This window comes from Pongo abelii, chromosome 19 (assembly GCF_028885655.2).
Source record: "Pongo abelii isolate AG06213 chromosome 19, NHGRI_mPonAbe1-v2.0_pri, whole genome shotgun sequence".
Lineage (NCBI taxonomy): Eukaryota > Metazoa > Chordata > Mammalia > Primates > Hominidae > Pongo > Pongo abelii.
The window spans coordinates 44172547-44197640 of record NC_072004.2 but is presented as its reverse complement, the minus strand read 5'-3'; the positions used below and the strand labels follow the sequence as shown (position 1 = coordinate 44197640).

The 25094-nt window shown below is 39.8% G+C and overlaps 1 protein-coding gene and 1 pseudogene across 8 annotated transcripts in view; both read right to left on the bottom strand.

The window, feature by feature from the left end:
• The window catches only part of EFCAB5 (EF-hand calcium binding domain 5), a 194995-nt gene that overhangs the window by 21568 nt on the left and 148333 nt on the right, over nucleotides 1-25094 (bottom strand). For 7 of the 8 annotated variants that reach the window (XM_063718078.1, XM_063718079.1, XM_054536589.2 and 4 more), the window contains 4 exons: nucleotides 10519-10808; nucleotides 8783-8952; nucleotides 8048-8276; nucleotides 5983-6135 (listed from right to left, as the gene is read on the bottom strand). In XM_063718078.1, coding sequence (XP_063574148.1) covers nucleotides 5983-6135; nucleotides 8048-8276; nucleotides 8783-8952; nucleotides 10519-10808 — 842 coding nt within the window. Of the gene's footprint in view, nucleotides 1-5982; nucleotides 6136-8047; nucleotides 8277-8782; nucleotides 8953-10518; nucleotides 10809-15102; nucleotides 15391-25094 lie in introns of those variants that run through there. The other variant, XM_054536593.2, reaches the window with a different exon arrangement.
• LOC129051322 (syntaxin-18-like) lies at nucleotides 16282-20592 on the bottom strand (annotated as a pseudogene).

The window sequence follows — 25094 nt, the reverse complement described above, 5'->3', positions numbered from 1 at the left end:
ATGAGCCACCACGCCCAGCCCCGGCTAATTTTTTTTTTGTATCTTTAGTAGAGACAGGGTTTAACCGTGTTGGCCAGGCTTGTCTCGAACTCCTGACCTCAGGTGATCCACCCGCCTCGAACTACCAAAGTGCTGGGATTACAGGTGTGAGCCACCGCGCCCGGCCGATTTACTTTCTTCACTTCGCTATTGGGACGACACTCTCTCCTTGTTCTCCTTCTGCCTCACTAAACAATCCTCATTCTCCTTGCTTCTTTATCTCCCTTACTTCTAAGAAGTTTTCAAACTGTAGGTCAACCCACAACTTACATATGGGTTGTGAAAATATTTTAATTAGTCTTGATCAATTTTTTTTTGTAGAAGCTAGTTTATAAGAACGTATATTAACATATTCTGTAAACACAGTAACTGTAGGAAACACAAATTCAATTAAGAGATGTAAAGAGGGGTTTTTATGAATCATTCCTTTAAAAAAAAAATTCTTGGGGCATGCCTGTAGTCTTAGCTACTCCAGAGGTTGAGGCAGGAGGATCGCTTGAGTCTCAGAGTTCAAGGTTACTGTGAGCTCTGATCATGACACTGCACTTCAGCCTGGGCAACAGAATGAGACCTGGTCTCTAAAAAAATAAAAATAAAGATAACTAATTGTTGGAATAAAGAAAAAATATGATAAGAGGATCCATAGGGGCTGCATGCTGAATGGTGCTTGGAAGAGGAACAGCTGCTTTGTAATGCGAAATTTCCTCTTGCCTCTACACTCCATGACATCAAGTTTCTTCCAAACTCTTTAGAAGGGAAATGTTGTCAACATCATCCTTGGAAAACTGTTAAGATTATCCCACATTGACGTTTGGGCTTCTAGCTTCTTTCCAAATTTATTTATTTATTTATTTATTTTTTTGAGACGGAGTCTCGCTCTGTTGCCCAGGCTGCAGGGCTGCAGTGCAGTGGCATGATCTCGGCTCACAGCAAGCTCTGCCTCCCGGGTTCACGCCATTCTCCTGCCTCAGCCTCCCAAGAAGCTGGGACTACAGGCGCCCGCCACCACAGCCAGCTAATTTTTTTGTATTTTTAGTAGAGACGGGGTTTCACCATGTTAGCCAGGATGGTCTCGATCTTCTGACCTCGTGATCTGCCCGCCTCAGCCTCCCAAAGTGCTGGGATTTACAGGCGTGAGCCACCGTGCCTGGCCCCCAAATTTATTTCTTGCGTGGTTTGTTATTTAGTGTTACATAGTGGACTGAAAATATATATATTTTTAAATCTCACCCTGTGTATCTAGGTTTAAATGTTTAGCCAAAACTTTCCTGTTTTTCCCTCCAAAATTGTATAAATTGACCACTCCTGCTGTTAGATCAGAAGCATAATACAGAAAATAAGAGGCTTAAAATAATATGCCTGAAAATAAGCTTATTTTTTATTTGATTTTAGTTGGACCAAAAACTATAAATTCAGCGAGCCCCTCAGCAATTATTCAGTAGTGAGAAAAGCACTCCTAGTTAAAATTTCCTAGGAAACGTTTTGGGAAAAGGCTGCAATTATATTTCCCCCTCCTTTTCCTTCTTCTGGTTCTGGCTTGTTATTTTTCCCCCTTTCCTCTCCAATATCTACCCATTCTCACCTTTCCCGTTACACATTATCTCCTTTGCTTTAATATTTATCCTCTTTTCCTTTTTTCTTGTTTGACAAGCACTTTTTTTTTTTTTGTAAAAAACAAAGAATGAAATAAAAGAGAGGATATCAGAAAATATAACATGTAGGGAAAGTAGGTATTCTTTTGTGAAATTTCTGTTTTATGTGTGTGCCCTCGTGCTCACGTAAGCAGTCAGGATAGAAAATGCTTTTCATACTGTGGGTCACAGTTAGTACAATTTTTTGAGCCACAAAATGATTCCAAACACTTCGAGCACCTCAGGGCTGAGTCCTTAGACTTTTCTTTTTTTTCTTTTCTCACTCATTCCTTTGGTCATCCCTTCCAGTCTCATGGTTTTGTGTTTTGTTTTGTGTATTGTGGTAAAATATACATAGCATATTTCTCATTTTAACCATTTGTTTAAGAGTACAATTCAGCGGCACTGAATACCTTGAGAGTGTTGTGTAACCCTGTCTCATGGCTTTAAATGCCATTTATTCATTAGCCTGGATTTCTACCCAAACACTGGGAGCTTATACCCAACTGCCTATTCAGTATCTCTTCTACGATGTCTAACAGATATTTCCAATTGTAGTTAACAATTTTTTTTGCCCAGGCATGGTGGCTCATGCATGTAATCCCAACACTTTAGGAGGCTGAGGTGGGACAACTGCTTGAGTCCAGGAGTTCAAGATCAGCCTGGACAACATAGGAAGACCCCTGTCTCTAAAAAAAAAAAAGAGTTTCAATTTAGTAGGTAAAAAATTATCTTTTACTTAACTTTGTATTTATTTCATTGAGAATAATTGAATGTTTTCTTACATGTTTATAAACCATTTGCATGGGTGTTTTTTCTAAGTATACTTGCCCTTTGCTTGTTTTTGTTTTGGATTTTTAAAAAAATCTCATTGATTTGTGTATAACAGTGTTAACCCTTTGCCAGGTAAATGGTAATTTCCCCCAGTTTGTCATACGCAATTTAATTTTCTTTATAACTTTGGTGCAAGAAAGTTTCACATTTTTATCTAGTCAATGAATCAACCTTCCCTTAATTGTTCCAACCTTTGGTGTAAGCAGCAATCTTTCTCCAGACCAACATTGTAAATTTTCTCTCAACCCTCATATTCTTAGCTATCCCATGAAAATTAAAATCATTTGTCAAGTTTTTAAAAAACCACGTTGAGATTTTTCTTGGAATTTTGTTGAATTTATAAATAATTCTTGGAATAAATTATATCTTTAAAAAATGATCTTGTGGGAAAAAATCACGGCCTTCTACTTCATAAGAACTATTTATGTCACCTGACATAAATTATAGTTTGTTTCATATAAGGCCTAAGGGTGATGGGATGAAGTGAGGAAATTGTTCCAGACAGAGTAACAACATTTTTGAAATCCTTGAGGTAAAAGAAAATTTGCTTCCTATCATGAAATGTGCGATGTGAAACATTAATTGTAGTATTATATTTTTCTCCTCCTGAGAGTCTCTCCCTTCCTCTTCCTCTCATTCAAGCAGAAAGTCTGTTTACTGCCTTAGAAAAGGAATCTGATGAGGTAGAAAGGAGAAATCACCAGCTAGTCTGACTTTCAAATTTTTCCAAAAGCCTGCATTGCCATGACTTAAGATAGCAAACCAGGCACCCGTGTTAGCCACTTGTCTCTCTTGAGACTCCAGGGAAATAAAAGACAGATGCACTGATTTCTTTGCTGGCTATCAGCTGGGGGCTGCCCTTAGTGCCCTGGGTCTTTGTCCACAGCCCTGTGTATCTCGGGACTGGCAGTGGGGTGTTAAATCACCATCTTTCTGACTCTTCTTCCACCCTCCTGTCTCTCAAGGATCACAACCAGAAAGGGTTCTCTGTTTTTAAGGACTCATATGATCCAGGGCTCACCTGGATAATCCAAGATAAGCTCCCCATCTCAAATTCCTTAATCTTAATCACATCTGCAAAATCCTTTTTGCTATGTAAAGTGACTCACAGATTCCAGGAATTTGGACATGGACATCTTATGGGAAGGCATTATTGTGCCTGATGCAGTTACCTATTTAATAAGTTCGATACTCCAAAGAAATAGACAGAGGTGCTTTGGGGTGATAAACTAAAATACCCTGAATTTCATACCTAAGAGAATTTGAATCTGTTTTTACTCATCTATGGTTACTGTTAACAGAGCAGTAATATTTTTCCTCTATGACTCTGTACCTTACAGGAACATGGGCTTGAGGTGAGGGGGAGTATCACAGGATTTACTTTATAATTCGTATCAGTCAGGGCATCACAAGGAAGCAGACTGCCACAGCTGGGTAATTTAAGGGGAGTTTAATAAAGGGACTGTTTATGAAGGCAGTGTTTAGAATCCCGACCTGGTAATAAGGAAGAGCTGTTACCACTCCTAGCCTGAAGAGGCGGGGAGAGGGGGCGGGGGCAGGGGAAGCAATGACCAGAACCGACAAAGGACAGCTGTGTGGAGAGGACTGCCTGACGAAAGGTGAAGTGGCCTTTAGGAGAGAAACACAGCTAACCCACAGCAACCTGGCAGAGAGGGAAACAGAAGCATCAATGCCCCAGTTGCACTCTGCTTCTGCCCTCCAGTGTCCTGTCGGCAGCTGTCATTGGACAAATTCAAGCAGAAGCCAAAGGGCCAAAGAGCCCATGGATACTGGTTTACCTTTGAGACACAGAGCAGCCTGGAGAAGAGAGAGAAATGTGAATCTGGAGGGGCTGCAGAAGGGGAAGAGGGAGGCTTAGGAAGTTATGATCGTTGAGTGCTTGAAAAGAGCTTAGGCAGGCTGTTCTGGTCTCTGCCCCACCATGATCTCCCTCACAACCCGACTGCTGGGTGGTCCTTCTCTCCCCCGACTTTTGGCAGGATCTTCTTCACCACCATAAGATGGTCCAGGTCAGATGGGATGTGGCCCTGGTGGCTTTGAACCTACAGCCGCTGAAGTCATGCTTCTTGCTGACTGCTTTGGGCTATTTTGGCTTTTCCATGGTGCCCTATGTGTTGTTTCCCTTAAGGCCCTGACAATATTCTTCTGAATCTTCCCTGGGGCCCCATGTGCTTTGAAGGGCCACTGTAGCTGGGGCCCTTCAAACAGGGTGCTCTGCCCCAGGCCTAAGTGACCTTGGAGGCTCCCATGGCCTGGCCACCCCACAAGAGAGCTCCGTGATTCTGCCCTCGTTGACCAAGGCCTCATCAGATTGACCCAGCCACTGAGGGAGGGAAGTAGGGACCTGGTGGGAAAAAGGAAAGAAGCAGCCCGGAGGGAAGTGTGGACATGCCTGCGTGGGCCAGCCAAGGGACTGGGGGACAACCAGATGACACTACCACCCGACCAAGCACCTCCCAGAGTCATTCAGCCTTTCTGAAAGGAAAAACCTTTCCACTCACTCTCATCATATGCAAAATCCTAACACAAAGTATAAAGAAGCAAAGCAAACAGTCAGCAAGAATTCATGACATTATGGATAGGAGGGCTTAAAAAAATTGGTGTCATATAACTGAGTCCTTCCAAAACAGCAGCTCCTAGTCCCTTCCCACTCCACCCATATGATTCTGGTGACTGTTGCCCATTATTATAAACTCCACACTCTGGCCAGGGTTATGTATCTCATGATAAGTCAAAAAGAGTTTTCTGGCTGGGCGCAGTGGCTCACGCCTGTAATCCTAGCATTTTGGGAGGCCGAGGTGGCTGGATCATCTGAGGTCGGGAGTTCAAGACTAGCCTGACCAATATGGAGAAACCCCGTCTCTACTAAAAATACAAAATTAGCTGGGCTTGGTGGCGCATGCCTGTAATCCCAGCTACTTGGGAGGCTGAGGCAGAGGACTCGCTTGAACCCAGGTGGTGGAGGTTGAGGTACGCTGAGATTGCGCTATTGCACTCCAGCCTGGGCAACAAGAGTGAGACTCCGTCTTCTTTCTTGGGTTTTCCAAACTGGAACTTTTTACTGGATGCTTTTAGTAAGCATCTGACTTGCTCTGCAGAAAAAGCCCATCTTTAGCTGGAAGAACAAAACCAATGTACAGAGGGAAACAAACATGAGAAGTGGAGAGATGAACACAAGAGAGCCCTGATGGCTTCAAATCCCTGGATCTGGCCATCCTGAAAGACAGCTTGACTCCTGCCCTGTTTTTATTTTGGTCACGTGAGTCAGTTAATTCTCCCTTTTGCCTAAGGCAATTTGAGATGGATTCCTGTCACTCACAACCAAGGGTCTTGTATTGGGAAATCTGTCTTCGGTTAGACTAATAGCTAATTAATATGGTTTTCAAATATTAGCAAGAAATAACATCTAGACACTTGGCTACCTTGGAGAGATCTACCACTACTGAGCCTTGCCTACCTGGGCTGGGCTAGGCTCTACAAAGTACATAGTGATGGAGGTGATTCTGGATGTGACGTCATAGAGCCAGCCAATGCCAGTGATCACAATATGCAGAATGTGCTCCCGGCTGTGGACGTAGTGATAGGCTGTGCTAAAGACATTAGCAACACCCTGTAGAGACAGAAAATTCAAATAGCCTATTCTTTTTAAAATAGAAAAATAATTAGTAATATAGTAATTGGATTACCTTTACCAGTAATTTAATTAATTCATGATAATCTACTTCCTACAAATTATTCAGCAGTCCTCAAAGGGCAGTGTTCCAGATTCTACTATTAAAAAAAGGATCATCAAGAAATCAAAGTTATAGGCCAGGTGCCGTGGCTCACGCCTGTAATCCCAGCACTTTGGGAGGCCAAGGCAGGGCGGATCACTTGAAGTCAGGAGTTTGAGACCAGCCTGGCCAACATGGTGAAACCCTGTCTCTACTAAAAATACAAATATTAGCTGGGCATGGTGGTGCACACCTGTAATCCCAGCTACTCAGGAGGCTGAGGCAGGACAATTGCTTGAACTCAGGAGGTGGAGGTTGCAGTGAGCTGAGATCGCACCACTGCACTCCAACCTGGGCAACAGAGCAAGTCTCACAAAAAAAAAAAAAAAAAAAAAAGAGTCAGAGGTATAAAGAGAGAGGCCCACATACCTTTTTATGCTTTTGATAGTCATCCAGTGAAATTTGTGGTATGTGCTATTAGAGAATAGCATCAAAAGAACAAGACAAACTTTGAAATGAGAAAAAAATGTTAAAAAGCCAAGAATGAATGCCAATCTTAGGCAGGTGGGTAGGAGCTGCCTTGATCGGATGCCAATGTTAATGCCTGCATCTGTGCAGACATGGCCACTATCATCAGATCGACAGTATAGGACATGTTTGGTTCCAAGACCCACAATGTGCTAGATTACACAGTCCTCTTATAACATAAGGAGACCCTGTTCCACAGAGAAGGGATGGGAAATCCTTAGAACCCATGTGGACCTGTTGTCAGGAAAGTCTAGGAATCACAAACTCTTCAAAATTATATGCCTTTTATATTAGGACTCAAGGCATCTAAGGGTAACCCAGAAGCCTTTACCTCTAAGGGCTAGAGTGCCAATGTATAATTCATTTTGAAAAGCTCTCTAGCAAGACTATATATACTTCACCTACTGATAACTCCATACTCCTCCATTTTAATATCTTCACATAATTCTTGTGTCAGATAAGAATGAATTTTATTATTAAAAATATGTCCAGAGAAAGAGGTTCTATCACCTTCCTCAACTATCTACCCAATAAATGGGAAGAGAAAGTGAAAAATAATGGTAAATAAACATAAAGAGCCAAAGGCTTACAGGGCAACAAATGATAAGGGCATAGCAAGCTCAAGTTCCTAACCTGCTGCTAGACTCCACAGTTCATTGTCTCCATAAAGGCTTTCGATCTTCCTTTATTGCAAGTTCTATCCATAAATTAAATAAAAATGCATGTAGAAATCATCTAGCTATTTCATGTTCTTAAAAGTGCCTATCATTTTGTGATCTAATTTAAAAACATGAATACTCAAGAAACATTTAGGCCTTTTTCTTTATTTTTCATCCTCAAAAATTATAACGCTGAAATCAAGACCTATGGGGATGCATATCAGAGTTAGTACCATTTGTAGAAATTACAAAAGATTTCTAGGTAGATACCACTATTAGTAAAACACAAATAAGTCCTTTCTAAAAGTTCATTCCCGCTTTGTGGGTCTTAATGGTCTAATGGTTGGATTTCTGTTCTGTAGCATAAAATTCTATTCCTGTGATTAATGCTATGGGACACATGAGGCTGAGGCATGGATATGCAACTGAGGCTGAAAGTCCTTCCATAAGTAATAGGGAACTTCTCAAAAGACTGAAACATACATTCAGGGAACAGGAGCAAGTATGATGATGTTATCTATATACACAGCTTTACTCTCATCAGATTTCAGGTTTCACTCTTTAAAAAGTATTAGGAGGAGAGGCCATCCTACCATTGCTCTTGAAGACTTCTATGACTTACCTGATAGAATCTGATCTCATGAGGTAGAAAGATGTTTATTTTGTGGGGATCTCTAAGGGTATCAACAGCCAAGACCCCAAAGATCCTCATATATGCATCCTGAAGAGGCAGAGCCAGGAATGACCCATTATAATCATTCTTATTACGGGACTGGTTCCAGAAGAAGATGTTCCCATGGTACTGAACTTGGGGAACATGAATTGGCTTCCCTTCATCCACTACTGTAAAGCTGAGGAAAAAGAGTACGAGGATGGAAGAAAGGCACAGGGAGAGATTTAGATTAAACCATGGAGGAAACTAGAGCGATTCTCTATTCACAATCTGTGACATTATATGACCGAGCAGTGGACTCAGATAAGATGACCAGTTTGGAGGTCTGACTTGAGAAAGACAAAAACAAAACAAAAAACAAACAAACAAAAAAAACAAGCTTGGATGTGGACATAGAAAACAAATATAAACAGGACTCCAGAGACATACCTTATGGAGCAGGCAGAAATAATTGAGATGATATTGTGACATAGAGTCCCCATGTGGCGAATCATTACCAAAGAGCAAGCTCTAGAAATAAGTGAAATCATCCAGGACCAGAAGCCATCAGCTTCTACTCCAGAAGCACTGGTGACTTGAGGCACTTCTCTTTTGAGCAGCTAGCTGGGATCTTGATGCCGGTTTACTCAGAAAGGGAATTATTTTTTTAGGAGGGTAAAACCAATCTCTTCAAGAAGTTCTTACCTGATTCCTTTCATGTCCCTGTAGAGCACTCTGTTCAGTACAAATAGGGCATCATCTAAGGTACAAGCCACATTCCTCAATAGAACATTCCCTTTCTCAGGCAGTAGTAGGTTTTCTTCTAAGAGGGAAATGTGAGCACTGATCTTTTTATTTCCATGGGCTTCAGCATCCTACAGCAAAACGTTTCCGACCATGTGTTTGCCAACAGCCAAAGAACTCCCCTAATCATGTCCCCCTCACTAGTTAATTCATGCATCTTGCCCCAGTAGTTTCATTTTCCTGAATAAAGAATGCATATATTACTATTCATGGGCAGTGGGGAAAAGTTCGACACCATAGCTATCCCGTAAATCTGAGTTTTAGTGAGTATAATGGGTTTCCTCTATGCCAACTGGACTGGTTTACCAGAAAAGAAAAACAAAACCAAAAAACTCTCAAGTCTACTCAAATTTAGAGGTTTAAAACTTGGATTCCTTTGACCTATAGTCAAATTGTCTGTGTTTCTATTAAAAGTGTTGAGTTGAGAGAGAGAGCTGGGCCAAGAAGATGCCTTCACTTCACTCATATTTCTTGACCATCGACTGTGATGTGAATGTGAAAAAAACTGCTTTCAAGGAATTCTTAACACACTTTGTATATTTGATCTATGTAATTTCAGGAAGGATTGTTTTGGGGCCCAAGATTGCAGACTTTCTGCAACTACTATTTCTGCAACTATAAATTCTCTGTACCTTAAATATTATTATTATGTTATTAACAATATTATGTGTCAATACATACATTAAACATATCCATAAATTGGGGACATGTGAGACACTTTCCTTGATATTTTTCTCCTCTTTCTATATATTTGGGTTTGCTTTCCATGCCCTTTTCTTTTGCCTTTATTCCTTCTTTCCACATACAAGATCTGTGGAGTCATTAACAAATATGTAGTGAGATTTCTCTTAGGATACCACAGACCTCTGAAGCAAGGTAGAACAATGCCTCTTTTTCTTAAGTGGTCTTTTGGTCCCGGTGCCCCATTTCCAACTACACTGGAAAATTCGGCCATTCAGGAGATGATTCAATTGAGCAAGTGTCGCTATTTAGCTGAGATGACTGGCATAGGTTCCCTGGATCAGTGGAATCTATGATACATGTAGAAGGCAGCTGTGCTGTTTCTGCCTGTGAACAGCAGCAACCTGGGGGTCTCTGAGGAGGTGTCAAGGCTGTAGGCAGTGGCCCCTCAGGGCCATGTGTTCTAAGTGACAGGATTCTGCAGTAGTCTCAGCTTGCTTCTAGGCAATGCTGTGAAATATTGTGTGGTGTCAGACTCGATAATGAGTTTATGATTTAAATAGTTCCTTTTAAAACTGACTCCCAAAATACCATGCAAGGGAAATGTAGCTTGAACTGCTTGTACATCTCCTTACTGATATTTTTCATAATCTGTCTATTGTCCATTCTAGGCTTATTTGACTCTTAGCAGAAATGAAATTAGAAATCCCAAGACATCTTTTCTACATCTGTCTTTTCTACCTTTCTCCTCTGCTTCTATCTTGTCAACCAGCAGTTACTCCAGTTGTATCTCTCCTAGGCTTTGGGCCATTTGTAATGGACTGGAATGAATAAAATATCTATAGCAGCACCCAGTGATTTTTCAAGAGAATTCAGGATGCTCCTCTTTTGCAAACATTGAACATCGCCTACTTTGAGGAAATGTTTCCTCTTACATACTGCTTTAGAAAACGTACCTGCGTGAGGGCCTTAAAGGTCTCACTATACACTGGCTCTAGGGACACCCCACTCGTCTCTGCAGCACGTTGGATTTGGTGCAGCCACTTCCGCCTGGCACAATTCCTCAGACTCTCAATGTGGCTCCTCTGTAAAGCATTCATCAGAAATTCCACAACACTTTCCAGAACTTGGTCTTCATTGCCCCTGAGTTCAGACATAACCAATTCTATGTAATTCTGAAATTGTTTTGAAGACAACCTCACTTCATGACCAGGGTGTGGCTTTGGAAATTGGATGTGTAGTTTAGCTAAAAGACACAAACACAAAACCAGAGCTAACCAAAAGTTCACTCATTGGTGGGGGGAATTTTCATTCTCCCCTTACGATGAACTGAAGCCCTGGACAACTGCTCTCCTGAAAAACCAAGTATATCAAAGGCATCTCTGAGCCCACTGGAATATGTTACAGTGAATTTCTATGCTGAACTCAATATGACTCCTGTGTCAGCTTCTGTTTTTGTTTTGTTTTCTTTTGTTTTAATTTTAGCCTGGTGAAACCTAGCCTGGTGAAACCTCAAGGTTTGCTTTGACTCCTTCCCTACCTTTTGCCTTCCATATCCAATAAACTACTTAATTCTATCCTGTTACTCTTTGGCAGTGTGGCCACTCCTCTCCTTTCATACTTTCATAACCCCAAAGCCAGCGTTTATCACTTTGTAATTGACTTAACGATCGTAAATGCTCAATACGTGTTTGTAAAATTAAATTAAAACACAACTCGCATTATGCAATTCCCTGGTTCAAAGTCCTACCATATTTGGATCCAGTCTATTTCCAATCACGTCTGCCCGTAATGCCATATAGGAATTATCTGCTGCAGTATCTCCATTGTACTCATGGTCCCTGTCCATGTCTTGCACACTTCTGTATTCACATCTCTTCTCTATTTTTATAATTGTATAATCATGAACCTACTACCAAACCTGAACATTACCAGTAACATATATTCTTCTATGATTTGCCCTATTCCATTCCCTGCCTCCCCACACCTCCCACTGACATCCTGAATTTGGCTTTATCTTTACCTTTCTTTTAATTTTCCCAATGTTATTATAGTTACATAACAATATATGTGTTCTACACACACACATGCACACACGCGTATGCACGCATGCACTTCTAAACAATATGTGGTTTAGTTTTGCATTTTTTATTTATTTTCTTATTTTTCTGAGATGGAGTCTAGCTCTGTCGCCCAAGCTGGAGTATAGTGGAACCATCTTGGCTCACCGCAACCTCCACCTCCCAGATTCAAGCGATTCTCCTGCCTCAGCCTCCCAAGTAGCTGGGATTACAGATGTGCACCACTATGCCTGGCTAATTTTCATATTTTCAGTAGAGGTGGGGTTTCACCATATTGGCCAGGCTGGTCTCTAACTCCTGACCTCAGATTATCTGCCCACCTCAGCGTCCCAAAGTGCTGGGATTACAGGTGTAGCCACTGCACCTAGCCAGTTTTGCATGTTTATAAACGTTAGAAAAAGGTTAGCAAACTAAGTGTAGTTTTCTGGGACATGCTTTTTTATTCAACACTATGCTACATATCTTCCATGTTGTTTATGTTTTCAACATATCTTTCCATGTTGTTACTGTAGCTATGATTCATTCATTTTCACCAGTGTATGTTACTATGTGAGTGTATCATTACTGATTTATTCTACTGTCAGTGGGTGTTTCAGTTATTCTCAATATTTTACTCATATGAACAGTGTTATGAGCATTTTGTAAATGTCTCCTGGTGCATATGTGCAAGATTCTTTGACAGTTATAAATTAGTAAGTCACAGGGTATGTACCCTTCCCCTTTAAAGTATAGTTCAAAGTTCCTCCTCCCTCAAGAAGACTTCTGTTGTGATTTCTCCTTCTCTTGAAAGCCGATAACATCTATTTTACACCATTTATTTGACAATTAACAAATACTACCTGGCACTCGCAGACATCACATCATTTGTGAGTTTCTCATTTCTGTAGTTGAACATTTATTGATTTTTTGCTCCTTAGCATCCACTCACCTTTCTCTTAGTAATTTTATCTGTAATTTTGCTTTGGGGAAACAACTTCATTCCCATCTCTGATCATGTGTTTGAATGGGGTTCCACTCATAGTTCTAGAGGTGGAGCATGTGCCTTAGGCTTAAGCCAGTCACGACATTCTATTCCTTTAGCCAGAGTGGTTGGTTTAGTACAGACTAATGCCAGACTTTTGATTGAATGATTAGGAAGAAGACACTTTCTTTTTTATTTCCATTGGACTTGAATGAAACTGTGAGCATGTGAAACTGGACCTGGTTACCACAAAGGTAGAGGTTCTATGATAGTGCAGCTAAAACAGAAGAGAGCAAGAGAAAGAGAAAGAACCAGACAGCTGTCCTAATGTCATTTGGACTCCCAAATCTAGCTGTGTCCTAAACTAGTACCGGACTTTTTCATTGTATGAACCAATAAATTCCTCTTATGTGTAACCACTTTGGGTTGTGTTCTCTGTTACTTGAGCCAAAAGGATCTTAACTAGTACAATCCTCAATTAGATTAAAAGTGCCTTGTGGATTCTTCATCTTCCATTTCTTCTTCTTTTTCCCCTTTCATTCTTTTGCCTCCTTGAACAATTTGATCCTAAAGCCATTAGGTGAGGCAGAGCAAGGTACGCATCTGTTTCTGGTCAGGTGAAGCCAATGTGGCACCAAGCAGGGTATCAGGGCCCAAATCTGTGCAGGGTTAGCTGGGCATGGGTTGTCAGAGCCTGAGCAGGGCGAGGAGGGTATCCATGTGGAAGGGCAACCTTTAGTCCATGTGGGTAAAGAGGCTGGCCTTACAGAGAGGTGATTTAACTCGGGTGTCAGATTCCAAGCAGTACAAGCAGGGTATCCATATGAGATGGATGCCCAACATGGGGTGTTTAATCTTGAGCAGGGTGAGGAGGGCATCCAAATTGAGGGATGCCCTGGCCTGGGAAGTCAGAACCTAAACAGGGTAAGGAGGGTGTCTACATGGAAGGGCCATCCACATAGGCAGGGGGTCAGCTCAGCATAAGGAGTCAGAGCCTGAGTGAATTGACAAGGGAATCCACATGAAAATGTGTCTTGGCATGGAGTGTCAGAGCCTAAGGACTATGTATGTAAAGGGCATCCACTTGGAGGGGTTGATCTGTTGAGGGGTGTCAGAACCTAAGCAGAGTAAGGAGGATAGCCATGTGGGAAGGGCCGATTAGTGCAAGATATTAGAACTTAAATGTAGTAAGAAGGAAATCAGTGTGGAAGAGAGGACAGCAACAGTGATGGGAGATTAGTTCCATATAGAACTAATGGATTCATTGGGGCATTGATCAAATAAATGAATATATTTAGGATAACACAAGCCAGAGAAAACCGAACTACAAAAGGGAATGAGAAGAAACTAGAATGAACCCTGTTGTGTTGGATTGGACTTGGAATTACTAGTGTGAACTCATGGTTTTTAATATTAGTAGACAGAAAGGTATGTACAGATATAAATGTGTACATACATGTACACACACAGGCGTGCACGCACACACACACAGTTTCTACATCTGTCCACTGAGAAATCTGAGAGGAGACTCATGAGTAATGAGCACATGTAGAACCCAGATGCTGGCTTGGGGAGATGGGTAATTCCAGGGTGAAAGCAAGGAAAATATAAGATCAACCTGGAAGATCTCTTTGTGCCGGAAAGCAAGGACGTGCTCAAAGAATGAAGGATACATGTTAAAAGGATGCAGAAAATTGGCAGTTTTTTATAAAGCTAAACATATATAGACCCTGTGGCCTAGAAATTCCACTCCTAAGTATTTATTAATAAGAAATGAAAACATATTCACCAGAAGATTTACTTAAGATTGTGCAGAGTAGCTTTATTTATAATAGCTAAAAACTGGAAACAGCCCAAGTGTCCATACATAGGAAAACGGATAAACAAACCATGGTATATTCATACAATGGAATACTACTCAGCAATAAAAAGAATCAAATTGCTGATACATGTAGCAACATATTAAGACTCTCAAGAAAAATTATGCTGAGTCAACCAGGCCCAGTGGCTTATGAATGTAATCCAGAGCTTTGGGAGGCTGAGGAGGGAGGATCACTTGAGGCCAAGAGTTAGTGGCCAGCTTAGGCAACATGGTGAGACCTTGTCTCTACAAAAAGTTTATAAACTAGCCAGTCATGGTGGTGTGCACCTGTAGTCTCCCAGCTACTCGGGATGCTGAGGCGGGAGGATTGCTTGAACCCAGGAGTTCAAGGCTGCAGTGAGTTATGATCACATGCCACTACACTCCAGCTTGGGCAACAGAGTGAGACTCTGTCTCCCCAAAAAAGCTAAAAAAAAAAAAAGTAAAAATTATGCTGAGTGAAAGAAGCCTTACACAAAAGAGTACATGGAGTTTAAACTCTGTAAAAACAGGTGCATACTGTATAATTTCATTTTTATGAAATTCCAGAAGAGATAAAACTAATTTATGGTAGAAAATAGAAAAGTGGTTGCTTTGGGGATTGGAGGGTGGACGACTGAGTGGGAAAGAGGTGTGAGGACTTTTTTTGTTCTATATCTTTTTTTTTTTTTTTTTTTAAGAGATTGTTTTTGCAATGTTACCCGGGCTGATCTTGAACTCCTGGGCTCAAGCGATCTTCCTGCCTCTGCCTCTCGAGTAGCTGGGATTACAGGTGAGTGTCATGGTGCTCTTTGTTCTGTATCTTGATAGGAGTATGGGGTGCACAGGGCATGTATTTGTCAAAATTCAGCAAATATACACTTAAAATTTTTGCATCTCATTTTATGGAAATTTGGTCTCAAGAGGAAAAAACTTCCTTCTTTCCCTATGTGCAAAAAGAAAGAAAAAAGCTGTTAACAAATATCGAACTCTGATGAATGATATGCATGCTGAGGTATTTAGGGAGAAATGTATTGATTTCTATAATTTACTTAAAATGGACCACATGCATCAAAAATAAGAGAGACGGAAGGATAGAGGGACAGAGAGATGAATAGACAGATTAAAAAGTGAGGTAAAATATTAATGATAGAATTTATGTGGTGGGTATACAGGTACTCACTGTAAAATTCTTTCAGCTTTGCCATGTTTGACAGTTTTCATAATGAAATGCTGGGGTTGGGCATGGTGGCGCATGCCTGTAATCCCAGCACTTCGGGAAACTGAGGTGAGAGGATTGCTTAAGGCCAGGAGTTTGTGACCAGCATGGGTAACACAGAGAGACCCCATCCATACCAAAAATTAGAAAAATTAGCCAGGCATGATGATGCACACCTGTAGTCCCAGTTGCTCAGGAGTCTGTGATGGGATGATCGCTTGAGTCTAGGAGTTGGAGGCTGCAGTGAGCTACAGTTGCACCACTGCACTCCAGCCTGAGCGACAGAGTGAGACCTGGTCTCAAAAAAAAAAAAAAAGGTTGGGCGTGGGGAGGGGAGGACACAGGAGCCAGAGTGCAGAGTGAAAGAACTCCCATTGTCTAAAATTGGGACAATATAAGTATCAAAACAAATAGCGATAATATTGGAATATAACCCATTGAATAAAAAAGGAAACCATGAATACATACTGCTATAAATGAATAAATGAAAAGTTGACAAAAAGGAAGAATGGTTTATATGGTTTCAATGGACACCCATTAAATACTTATTAATTACGAAGAGGAAAAAAGTAGCTTTAAAGTGGAGGGGCCTGACAGATATAATCTTAATCAACTGGTCAACGTTATTACTATAGGACTTCTGATAAGATACAATAAGAAGAACACAGCATTGCTTCTGTGATATATTTCTGACAAAGATGAATAACCTGAATTTAACCATGGGGAAACAGTAGATAAATCTAAATGAAGGACATACTGCAACCAACTTATAATCTTCAAAAGTGTCAAAGTTATGGAAATCAAAGAAAGATGGAAGAGTTTCTTAGAGATTCTTTATTCCAGAGTTCCAGAGCAAAGGAATAGCATCAGGAGTTTTATGCTAGCTACTTATCCAGTTTTCAGTTTCTTTAAAAAACTCTTGTATGCTTTTCAATGAGAATTTTAAATAACTATGGTTCTTAATTTTCATGGTTTCTGTAACTTTGTGACAAAAAGTATCACCAAAATGTTTTTAGTTGTTGTTGTTTTGTTTTAAAATAAATGTTTTATTACTTCCAACTGTATTTTTTGCCTTTATTATTTTTAATTGATGCATAATTGTCCATATTTATGGGGTACAGAGTGTTATTTCAATACATGTAGACAATATGTAATACTCAAATCAGCATAATGAGCATATTCATCACCTCAAACATTTATCACTTCTTTGTGTTGGGAACATTCAAAATCTGCTCTTCTAGCTATTTGAAAATATACAACCAATTGCTTTTAATTATAGTCACTCTACAGTGCTATAGAACACTATAACTTACGCCTCATATCTAGCTGTACTTTTGTATCCATTAACCAACCTTTGGATATCCCCTCCACCCTTAACCTTCCCTGTCTCTAGTAATCACTATTCTACTTTCTCCTTAAATAAGCTCAACTTTTTTAGCTTCAACATATGAGTAAGAACATGTAATATTTATCTTTTTGTGCCTGGCTTATTTCATTTAACATAATGCCCTCCAAGCTCATCTATGTTGCGGCAAATGACAGATTTTTTTTCTTTTTGGTGGCTAAATACTATTCCATTGTGTATATAGACCAAATTTTCTTTATCCATTCATCTGTTGATAGACACTTAGGCTGATCTCATATCTCAGCTATTGTGAGTAATGCAGCAATAAATATGGGAATGTAGAAATCTCTTTAACATACTTATTTCCTTTCTTTTGGATATATACTTTGAGTGAGATTACTAGATCATATGGTAGTTCTGTTTTTAGTGTTTTGAGGGACCTCCATACTGTTTTCAATAGTGGCTCTACTAATTTACATCCCACCAACAATGTATAAGAGTTTCCCTTTGTCTGCATCCTCGCCAGCATTTGTTATTTTTTGTCTTTTTAGTAATAGCCATTCTAGCCAGGGTAAGATAATACCTCATTGCGGTTTTGATTTGTATTTCCCTGATTAGTGATGTTAAGCATTTTTTCAAATACCTGTTGGCCATTTTTATTTTCTTTTGAGAGATGTCTATTCAGCTCATTTACCCATTTTAAATTTGAATTATTTGATTTTTCTTTTTCTTTTTTTGGCTATTGCTTTGTTTGAGTTCCTTATATATTTTGAATATTAATCCCTTGTCAGATGAATAGTTTGAAAATATTTTCTCCCCTTCTGCAAATTGTCTCTTCACTCCATTGATTGTTTCCTTTGCAGTGCAGAAGCTTTTTAGTTTGATATAATCCCGCTTGTCTAATTTTGCTTTTGTTGCCTGTGATTTTGAGGTCTTCCCCATAAAATATTTGCCTAAACTAATGTCCTGAAGTGTTTCCCTTATGTTTTCTTAAGGAATTTCATAGTCTGGGGGTCTTACATTTAAGTCTTTGATCCATTTTAAGTTGATTTTTTTTTTTTTTTGAGACAGAATCTTGCTCTCTCACCCAGGCTGGAGTGCAGTGGCACAATCTCGGCTCACTGCAACTTTTGCCTCCTGGGTTTAAGCAATTTTCCTGCCTCAGCCTCCCGAGTAGCTGGGACTACAGGCACGTGCCACCACGCCTGGCTACTAATTTTTGTATTTTTAGTAGAGACAGGGTATTGCCATGTTGGCCAGGCTGGTCTGGAACTCCTGATCTCAGGTGATCCACCTGCCTTGGCCTCTCAAAGTGCTGGGATTACAGGTGTAAGCCACAGTGCCTGGCCCGAGAGATAGGGGTCTGGTTTTATTTTTCTTCATATGAACATCCAATTTCCCCAGCATTATTTGTTGAAGTAACTCTCCCTTCCCCAATGAATGTTCTTGGTACCTACCTTTGTTGAAAATCAGTTGGCTGTAAATATATGGATTTCTTTCTGGGTTCTCTATTCTGTTCCATTGGTCTATGTGTTTTTATGCCAGTACCATGCTGTTTTGGTTACTAAAGATTTGTAGTATATTTTAAAGTCTGATAGTGTGATGCCTCTTTGTTCTTTTTGTTCAGGATTGTTTTGGCTATCCATGGCATTTTGTGATACCATATGAATTTTAGAATTTTTTTTATTTCTATGAAAAATGCTATTGGTATTTGATCAGGATTGTATGGAATCTGTAGATTGCTTTTGGTAGCATGGTCATTTTCATTTTCTTTTTCTTCTTTTTTTTTTTAAGGGGCTGTAATTGTATTTACTAGATTAACAAGGCAAATGTGAATTTTCTTTTCTATAATCCAGTGAGTCTGTGTATTGGTTGACTCAGACAGACAAGAAGCCACAAGGAAACAAAGAAGTAATCATTTGTTGAGAGACGTTATTAACTATGTTCTTCCCTGAAGCTACTGGGATGGGAAAGGTCAGTGACTTCCTTTGAACCCTGAGACAATTGGAGGCTCTGGAGGCCTGCTGTGCCCCTGCTACTGGAGCAGGCCCCCTGCCAAAGTGGCCTCAAGTTCAGGAGCAGCTAATCACCAGCTCCAGCATTCAGTTTGTCTAGCCTTATGATAGCTACATAAGCCACTTCTCATTGGTGTGCACTGTTTTCTTTTTCAGCTGCGAAATGGGCTGAACACCATCGGCCTGGGTATCCCTTTTTGGGGAATATGTCTGTCTGTCTGAACCCCTTTCTCTTAAAATGGCTCTGTGATAAAATGTGGTCATACCATGCTCCAGCACCAGGGGTACATGAGAGTACGGGGCGGGTACCTGAGAGTACGCAGTCTGTGAGCGTCCATGCAGACTCTGGTGCTGGACCCCCGCGGCCCAGGCTAGCTGTGGTACCAGTCGAGGAAGAGCAAGGAGAAGGAGCACATCACGAGGAAGAAGAGGATCCACACGCGGAAGCCAGCGTTGTTTTTAATGGCCTCTCTTATGTCTTCGTTGCCTTCCTTGATATTTTCAGTTGCCCCCACAACTAACTGGTGAACACTATCAATCTCAGCTTCCTGTTGCAAAACCTTTTCCGTAAATATTTCTTGAAGTCTGGAAATCTCAACCACTCTCCCTTCGATCTGCCTCATTTCATCAAACAAGCTGTTCATTTCAGCAATTAGTCGCTGATTTTCCTGTTCAAACATTTGTATTTCTTCTGGGGATAACTCATCTTCACCTTTGCCATCTCCCCAGGTTCCCAATTCAGGTTGTGTTTCAGTCAAAATCTTTTCTGGATGTTCTTCAGTGGCAGGGTTTTCTTCAGTCTTTTGAAGGACACTGTGAAACTTTCTCAGAAGATGTGGATTCTCTTGTCTTTGTATTTGGTTCTGGTTCCAGCTTAGAAAATCTTTTCTTATCCACCACTCTTTTAACTTGGATGGCTCTTTGTTCTGAGTAAAGTTTACACACTCTTTTTTTAAGTAATCTTCAGTGAAATCCAAAACAGCAGTCCTGTGCTCCTTCACTTGCTGGGAATGTATCTCCTTGTGAGCTTCTGTTCCTAGTTGTTGAATTGCTTCTGAACGGGTCCTCGTGAATATCTGGACATCCTGGTCTATCTGGTCTCGTTCTGTGTCTGTCGTCCTCCCATATTCAGACATGGTATGGCTATAAGCATTAATATAATCTTTCCTGTGTTCCAGAAGAAAATCTCTCAGTTTGCCAGTGTGAGAAATCACTTCGCGGGCCTGGCTGGAGAAGTTGCCCTTGGGCCAGGGACTCCGGCGGAACAGCTCATCCCAGCTGCCATCCACTCCGCCACCCACTGCCACTCCCAGCGCCTTGTTCTGCGTCTTCACGGTCTTGACGCTGGCCCGGAATAGCAGCGTGATGTCCACCGCCCTAGCGACCCGCACCGGCAGCCCCACAAGGGACCTGCCCACGTCAGCAGCTGGCGACAGCAGTAGTATGGTCATTTTCACAATATTAATTCTTCCAATCCATGAACATAAGATGTCTTTCCATTTTTTGGTGTCCTCTTCAATTTCTTTCATCAACGTTTTATAGTTTTCCTTGTAGACGTCTTTCACCTCCCTGGTTAAATTTATTCTTATGTATTGTATTTTTTTGTAGCTACTGTAAATGGGGTTACTTTTTAAATTTCTTTTTCCTCTAGTTAATTGCTACTGTATAGAAATGCTACTGATTTTTTTTTTTTTTTTTTTTTGAGATGGAGTCTCACTCTGTGGCTCAGGTTGGAGTGCCGTGGCGCCATCTCAGCTCACTGCAAGCTCCACCTCCCAGGTTCACACCATTCTCCTGCCTCAGCCTCCCGAGTAGCTGGGACTACAAGCGTGCCACCACGCCCTGCTAATTTTTGTATTTTTAGTAGAGACGGGGTTTCACCGTGTTAGCCAGGATGGTCTTGATCTCCTGAACTGGTGATCCACCCGCCTCCGCCTCCCAAAGTGCTGGGATTACAGGCGTGAGCTACCGCGCCCGGCGTACTGATTTTTATATGTTGATTTTGTATCCTGCAACTTTACTGAATTCATTTATCAGTTTTAATAATTTTTTGGTGGAGCTTTTAGGGTTTTTTTAATATATAAGATCATGTCATCTGCAAACAGGGACAATTTGGCTTTCTCTTTTCCAATTTGGATGCCCTTTGTCTCTTTCCTAACTGCTTCGGCTAAGACATCTAGAATAAACAGATGTTGAGTAAAAATGGTAAAAGTGGGCATCTTTGTCTCATTCCAGATCTTAGAAAAAAAGATTTCAACTTTTCCCCATTCAGTACGATGTTGCCTTTGTTATGTATGGCCTTTCTTGTGTTGAGGTATTTTCCTTCTAAACCTAACTTGTTGAGAGTTTTTATCATGAAGGAATATTGAATTTTTATCAAATGCTTTTCCTGCATCTATTGAGATAGTCATGTAATTTTTTGTCTATTCTGTTGATGGGATGTATCATGGTTATTGTATGTTAAATCATCTTTGCATTATTGGGATAAATCTCAGTTGATCAGGGTGAATGATCTTTTATTTCCTTATTATTATTATTATTTTTTTAAAATAGAGACAGGGTCTTGTTATGTTGCCCATACTAGTCTCAAACTACTGGGCTCAAGCGATCCTCCTGCCCTGGCCCCCCAAAGTGCTGGGATTAGAGGTAAAGGCCACCACACCCAGCCTTTCTTTTATTCTCTGTGTGAATGATCTTTTTAATGTGTTGCTGGATTCAGTTTGCTAGAATTTTGTTGAGAATTCTTATTTATGTTCATTAGGGATACCAGCTTATAATTTTCATTTCTGTTGTTGTTGTGTTCTTGTCTGGTGTTAGTATTAGCATAATGCTGGCCTCATAGAATGAGTTTGGAAGAATTCCCTCCTCTTCAATTTTCTAAAAGAGTTTGAGAAGAACTGATATTAGATATTCTTTAAATATTTGGTAGAATTCCACAGTGGAGCCATCAGATCCTGGGCTTTTCTTTGATGACAGACATTTTATTACAGATTAAATCTTGTTAATTGTGATTGGTCCGTTCAGGTTTTCTATTTCTTTTTGCTTCAATCTTGGTATGTTGTATGTATCCAGGAATTTATCCATTTCTGCTAGGTTTTCTATTATGTTGGCATATAGTTTGTAGTAGTCACTAATGATTCTTTGTATTGCTGTGGTATTGGTTGTAATGTCTCCTTTTTCATTTCTAATTTTATTCATTTGGGTCTTTTTTTTTCTTGGTTAGTCTAGCTAATGGTTTGGCAATATGGTTTATCTTTTACAAAACCAACTTTTTGTTTTGTTGATTTTTTGGTTTTTTTTTTGGTCTCAATTGTATTTATTTCTACTTTGATCTTTATTATTTCTTTTTTTCTACCAGTTTTGGGTCTGGTTTATTCTTGATTTCCAAATTCCTTGAGATGCATTGTTAGATTGTTTATTTGAAAGCTTTCTACAATTTTGATGTGAGCATTTATTTCTATAAACTTCTCTTTCAATACTGCATTTTCTGTATTCCATAGGTTTTAGTATGTTGTGTTTCTATTTTCATTTGTTCCAAGAAATTTTATGATGACATAGGACCTCAGTAGAAGAAAATTTTAAAAATAAATAAATTAAAAAGTAAAAAGTAAAAATTCAAAAAAAAATTTAAATTCCCTTCTTAATTTCTTCATTGACCCACTGCTCATTCAGGAGCATGTTGTTTAACTTCTAAAGTTCCTCTTGTTATTGATTTCTATTTTTATTTCATTGAGGTCAGAAAAGATATTTGATATGATTTCAATTCCTTTAAATTTGATAAGATTTGTTTTGTGACTTAGCATGTGGTCTATCCTGAAGAATGTTCCATGGGCTGAAAAAAAAGAGGTGTATTCTGCAGCTAGCTGTTGGATAAAATATTCTATAAATATCTGTTAGGTCCATTTGGTCTAATGTTTAGTTTAAATCCAATGTTTCCTTATTGATTTTCTGTCTAAACGATCTGTCCCATGCTGAGAGTAAGGTGTTGAAGTCCCCAAATATTATTGTATTAGAGTCTATCTCTCCCTTTAGATCTAATAATATTTGCTTTATAATATCAGAGTGTATATATGTTTAGAATTGTTCACTTGCTGAATTGATCCCTTTATCATTATATAATGACCTTTTCCTCTTTTTACACTTTTGACTTAAAGTCTGTTTTGTCTAAGTATAGCTACTCTTGCTTGCTTTCAATTTCCATTCATGTGAAATATCTTCTTCCATCCCTTCACTTTCAGTCTATATATGTCTGTACTGGTGAACCGAGTTTCTTCTAGGCAGCATATAGTTAGGTCATGGTTTGTTTGTTTGTTTGTTTTCTTTCTTTTTTGAGACAGAATCTGGATCTGTTGCCCAGGCTGGAGTGCAATGGTGCAATCTCGGCTCACTGCAACCTCCGCCTCCTGGGTTCAAGCAATTCTCCCACATCAGCCTCCTGAGTAGCTGGGACTACAGGCGCATGCCACCACACCCAGCTAATGTTTGTATTTTTAGTAGAGATGGGGTTTCACCATTTTGGCCAGGATGGTTTCAATCTCTTGACTTTGTGATCCACCCGCCTCAGCTCCCAAAATGCTGGGATTACAGGCATGAGCCACCGCGCCTGGCCAGTTAGGTCATGTTTTTAATTTATTCAGCTAATCTAGATCTTTTAAGTGGGGGATTTAATCCATTTATATTCAAAGCTATTATTGATAGGTGAGTACTTACTCCTGTCATTTTATTAATGTTTTCTGGTTGTTTTCTATATCCTTTGTTCCTTTCTTCCCCTCTTATTATTATTGCAGTGTGTTGGTTTTCTTTGGTGATAAGATTTGATTTGTTTCTTTCTCCTTTGTGTATCTGCTTTACCAGTGAGTTTCATATTTTTGCATGTTTTCATGATAGTGATTATCATCTTTTCACTTCCAGATATAGGGATCCCTTGAGCATTTCTTGTAAGGCCGGTTTAGTGGTGATAATTTCCCTCAAGTTTTTGCTTATCTGTGAAAGACTTTATTGTTCTCTCATTTCTGAAGGATAGTTTTTCTGGGTATGCTATTCTTGGTTGGCAATTTTTTTTTCTTTCAGCACTTTGAATATATCATCCCATTCTGTTCTGGCCTATAAGATTTCTGCAACAAAATCTGTTGCTATTCTAATGGGGACTCCACTGTTAGTCTAATGGCGATTCCCTTCTATGTGACTTTTCTCTGGCTTTCCCTTATATGATAATTTTCTCTGGCTGTTTTTAGAGTTCTCTCTTTGTCTTTGACTTTTGACAATTTGACTTTAATTTGCCTTGGAGAGGAATTTTAGGCTGCTATCTACTTGGGAAATTTTGAGCTTCCTGGATCTGGACGTCCATATATCTCCCCAGACTTGGGAAATTTCCAGCTATTATTTTGTTAAATAGGTTTTCAACATCTTTTCCCTTCTCTTCTCCTTCTGGAAGTCCCATAATACAAATATTTGTTCACTTAATAGTGATAATTGTAGGCTTTCTTCACTATTTTTCATTCTTATTTCTTTTTTCTTTCTCTGACTGGGTAATTTTAAATGGCTTATCTTCAAGTTCAGAGATTAGTTTTTCTGCTTGATTAATAAGTCTGCTGGTGAAGCTCTCTATTGTATTTTTATTTCATTCATTGAATTCTTCAGCTGCAGGGTTTCTGTCTGCTTCTTTTTTATGATTTCTATCTCTTTGTTGAATTTCTCATTCATATGAGGACTTGTTTTCCTGATTTTGTTGAACTGTTGATCTGAATTTTCTTGTCTTGTTGAGTTTCCTTAAGATCATTATTTTAAATTCCTTTCCTAGCAATTAATTAATTTCCTTTTCTTCAGTGTCTGTTACTAGAGAGTGATATTCCTTTGGTAGTGCCATATTTCCTTGCTTTATCATGTTTCTTGTGTCCCTGCATTGATGTCTGTTTATTTGGTGAAACAACTGCCTCTTCCAATCTTTCTAGAGTGGCTTTTATAGAGGAAGATTTTCACCTGTAGTTGAAATTTTGTGTGCTAGTTGGGATGGACATGGCAACATTGTTTCCAGATAGGTGAAATGGTATAGTCTCTGTGCAGTTTCTTCA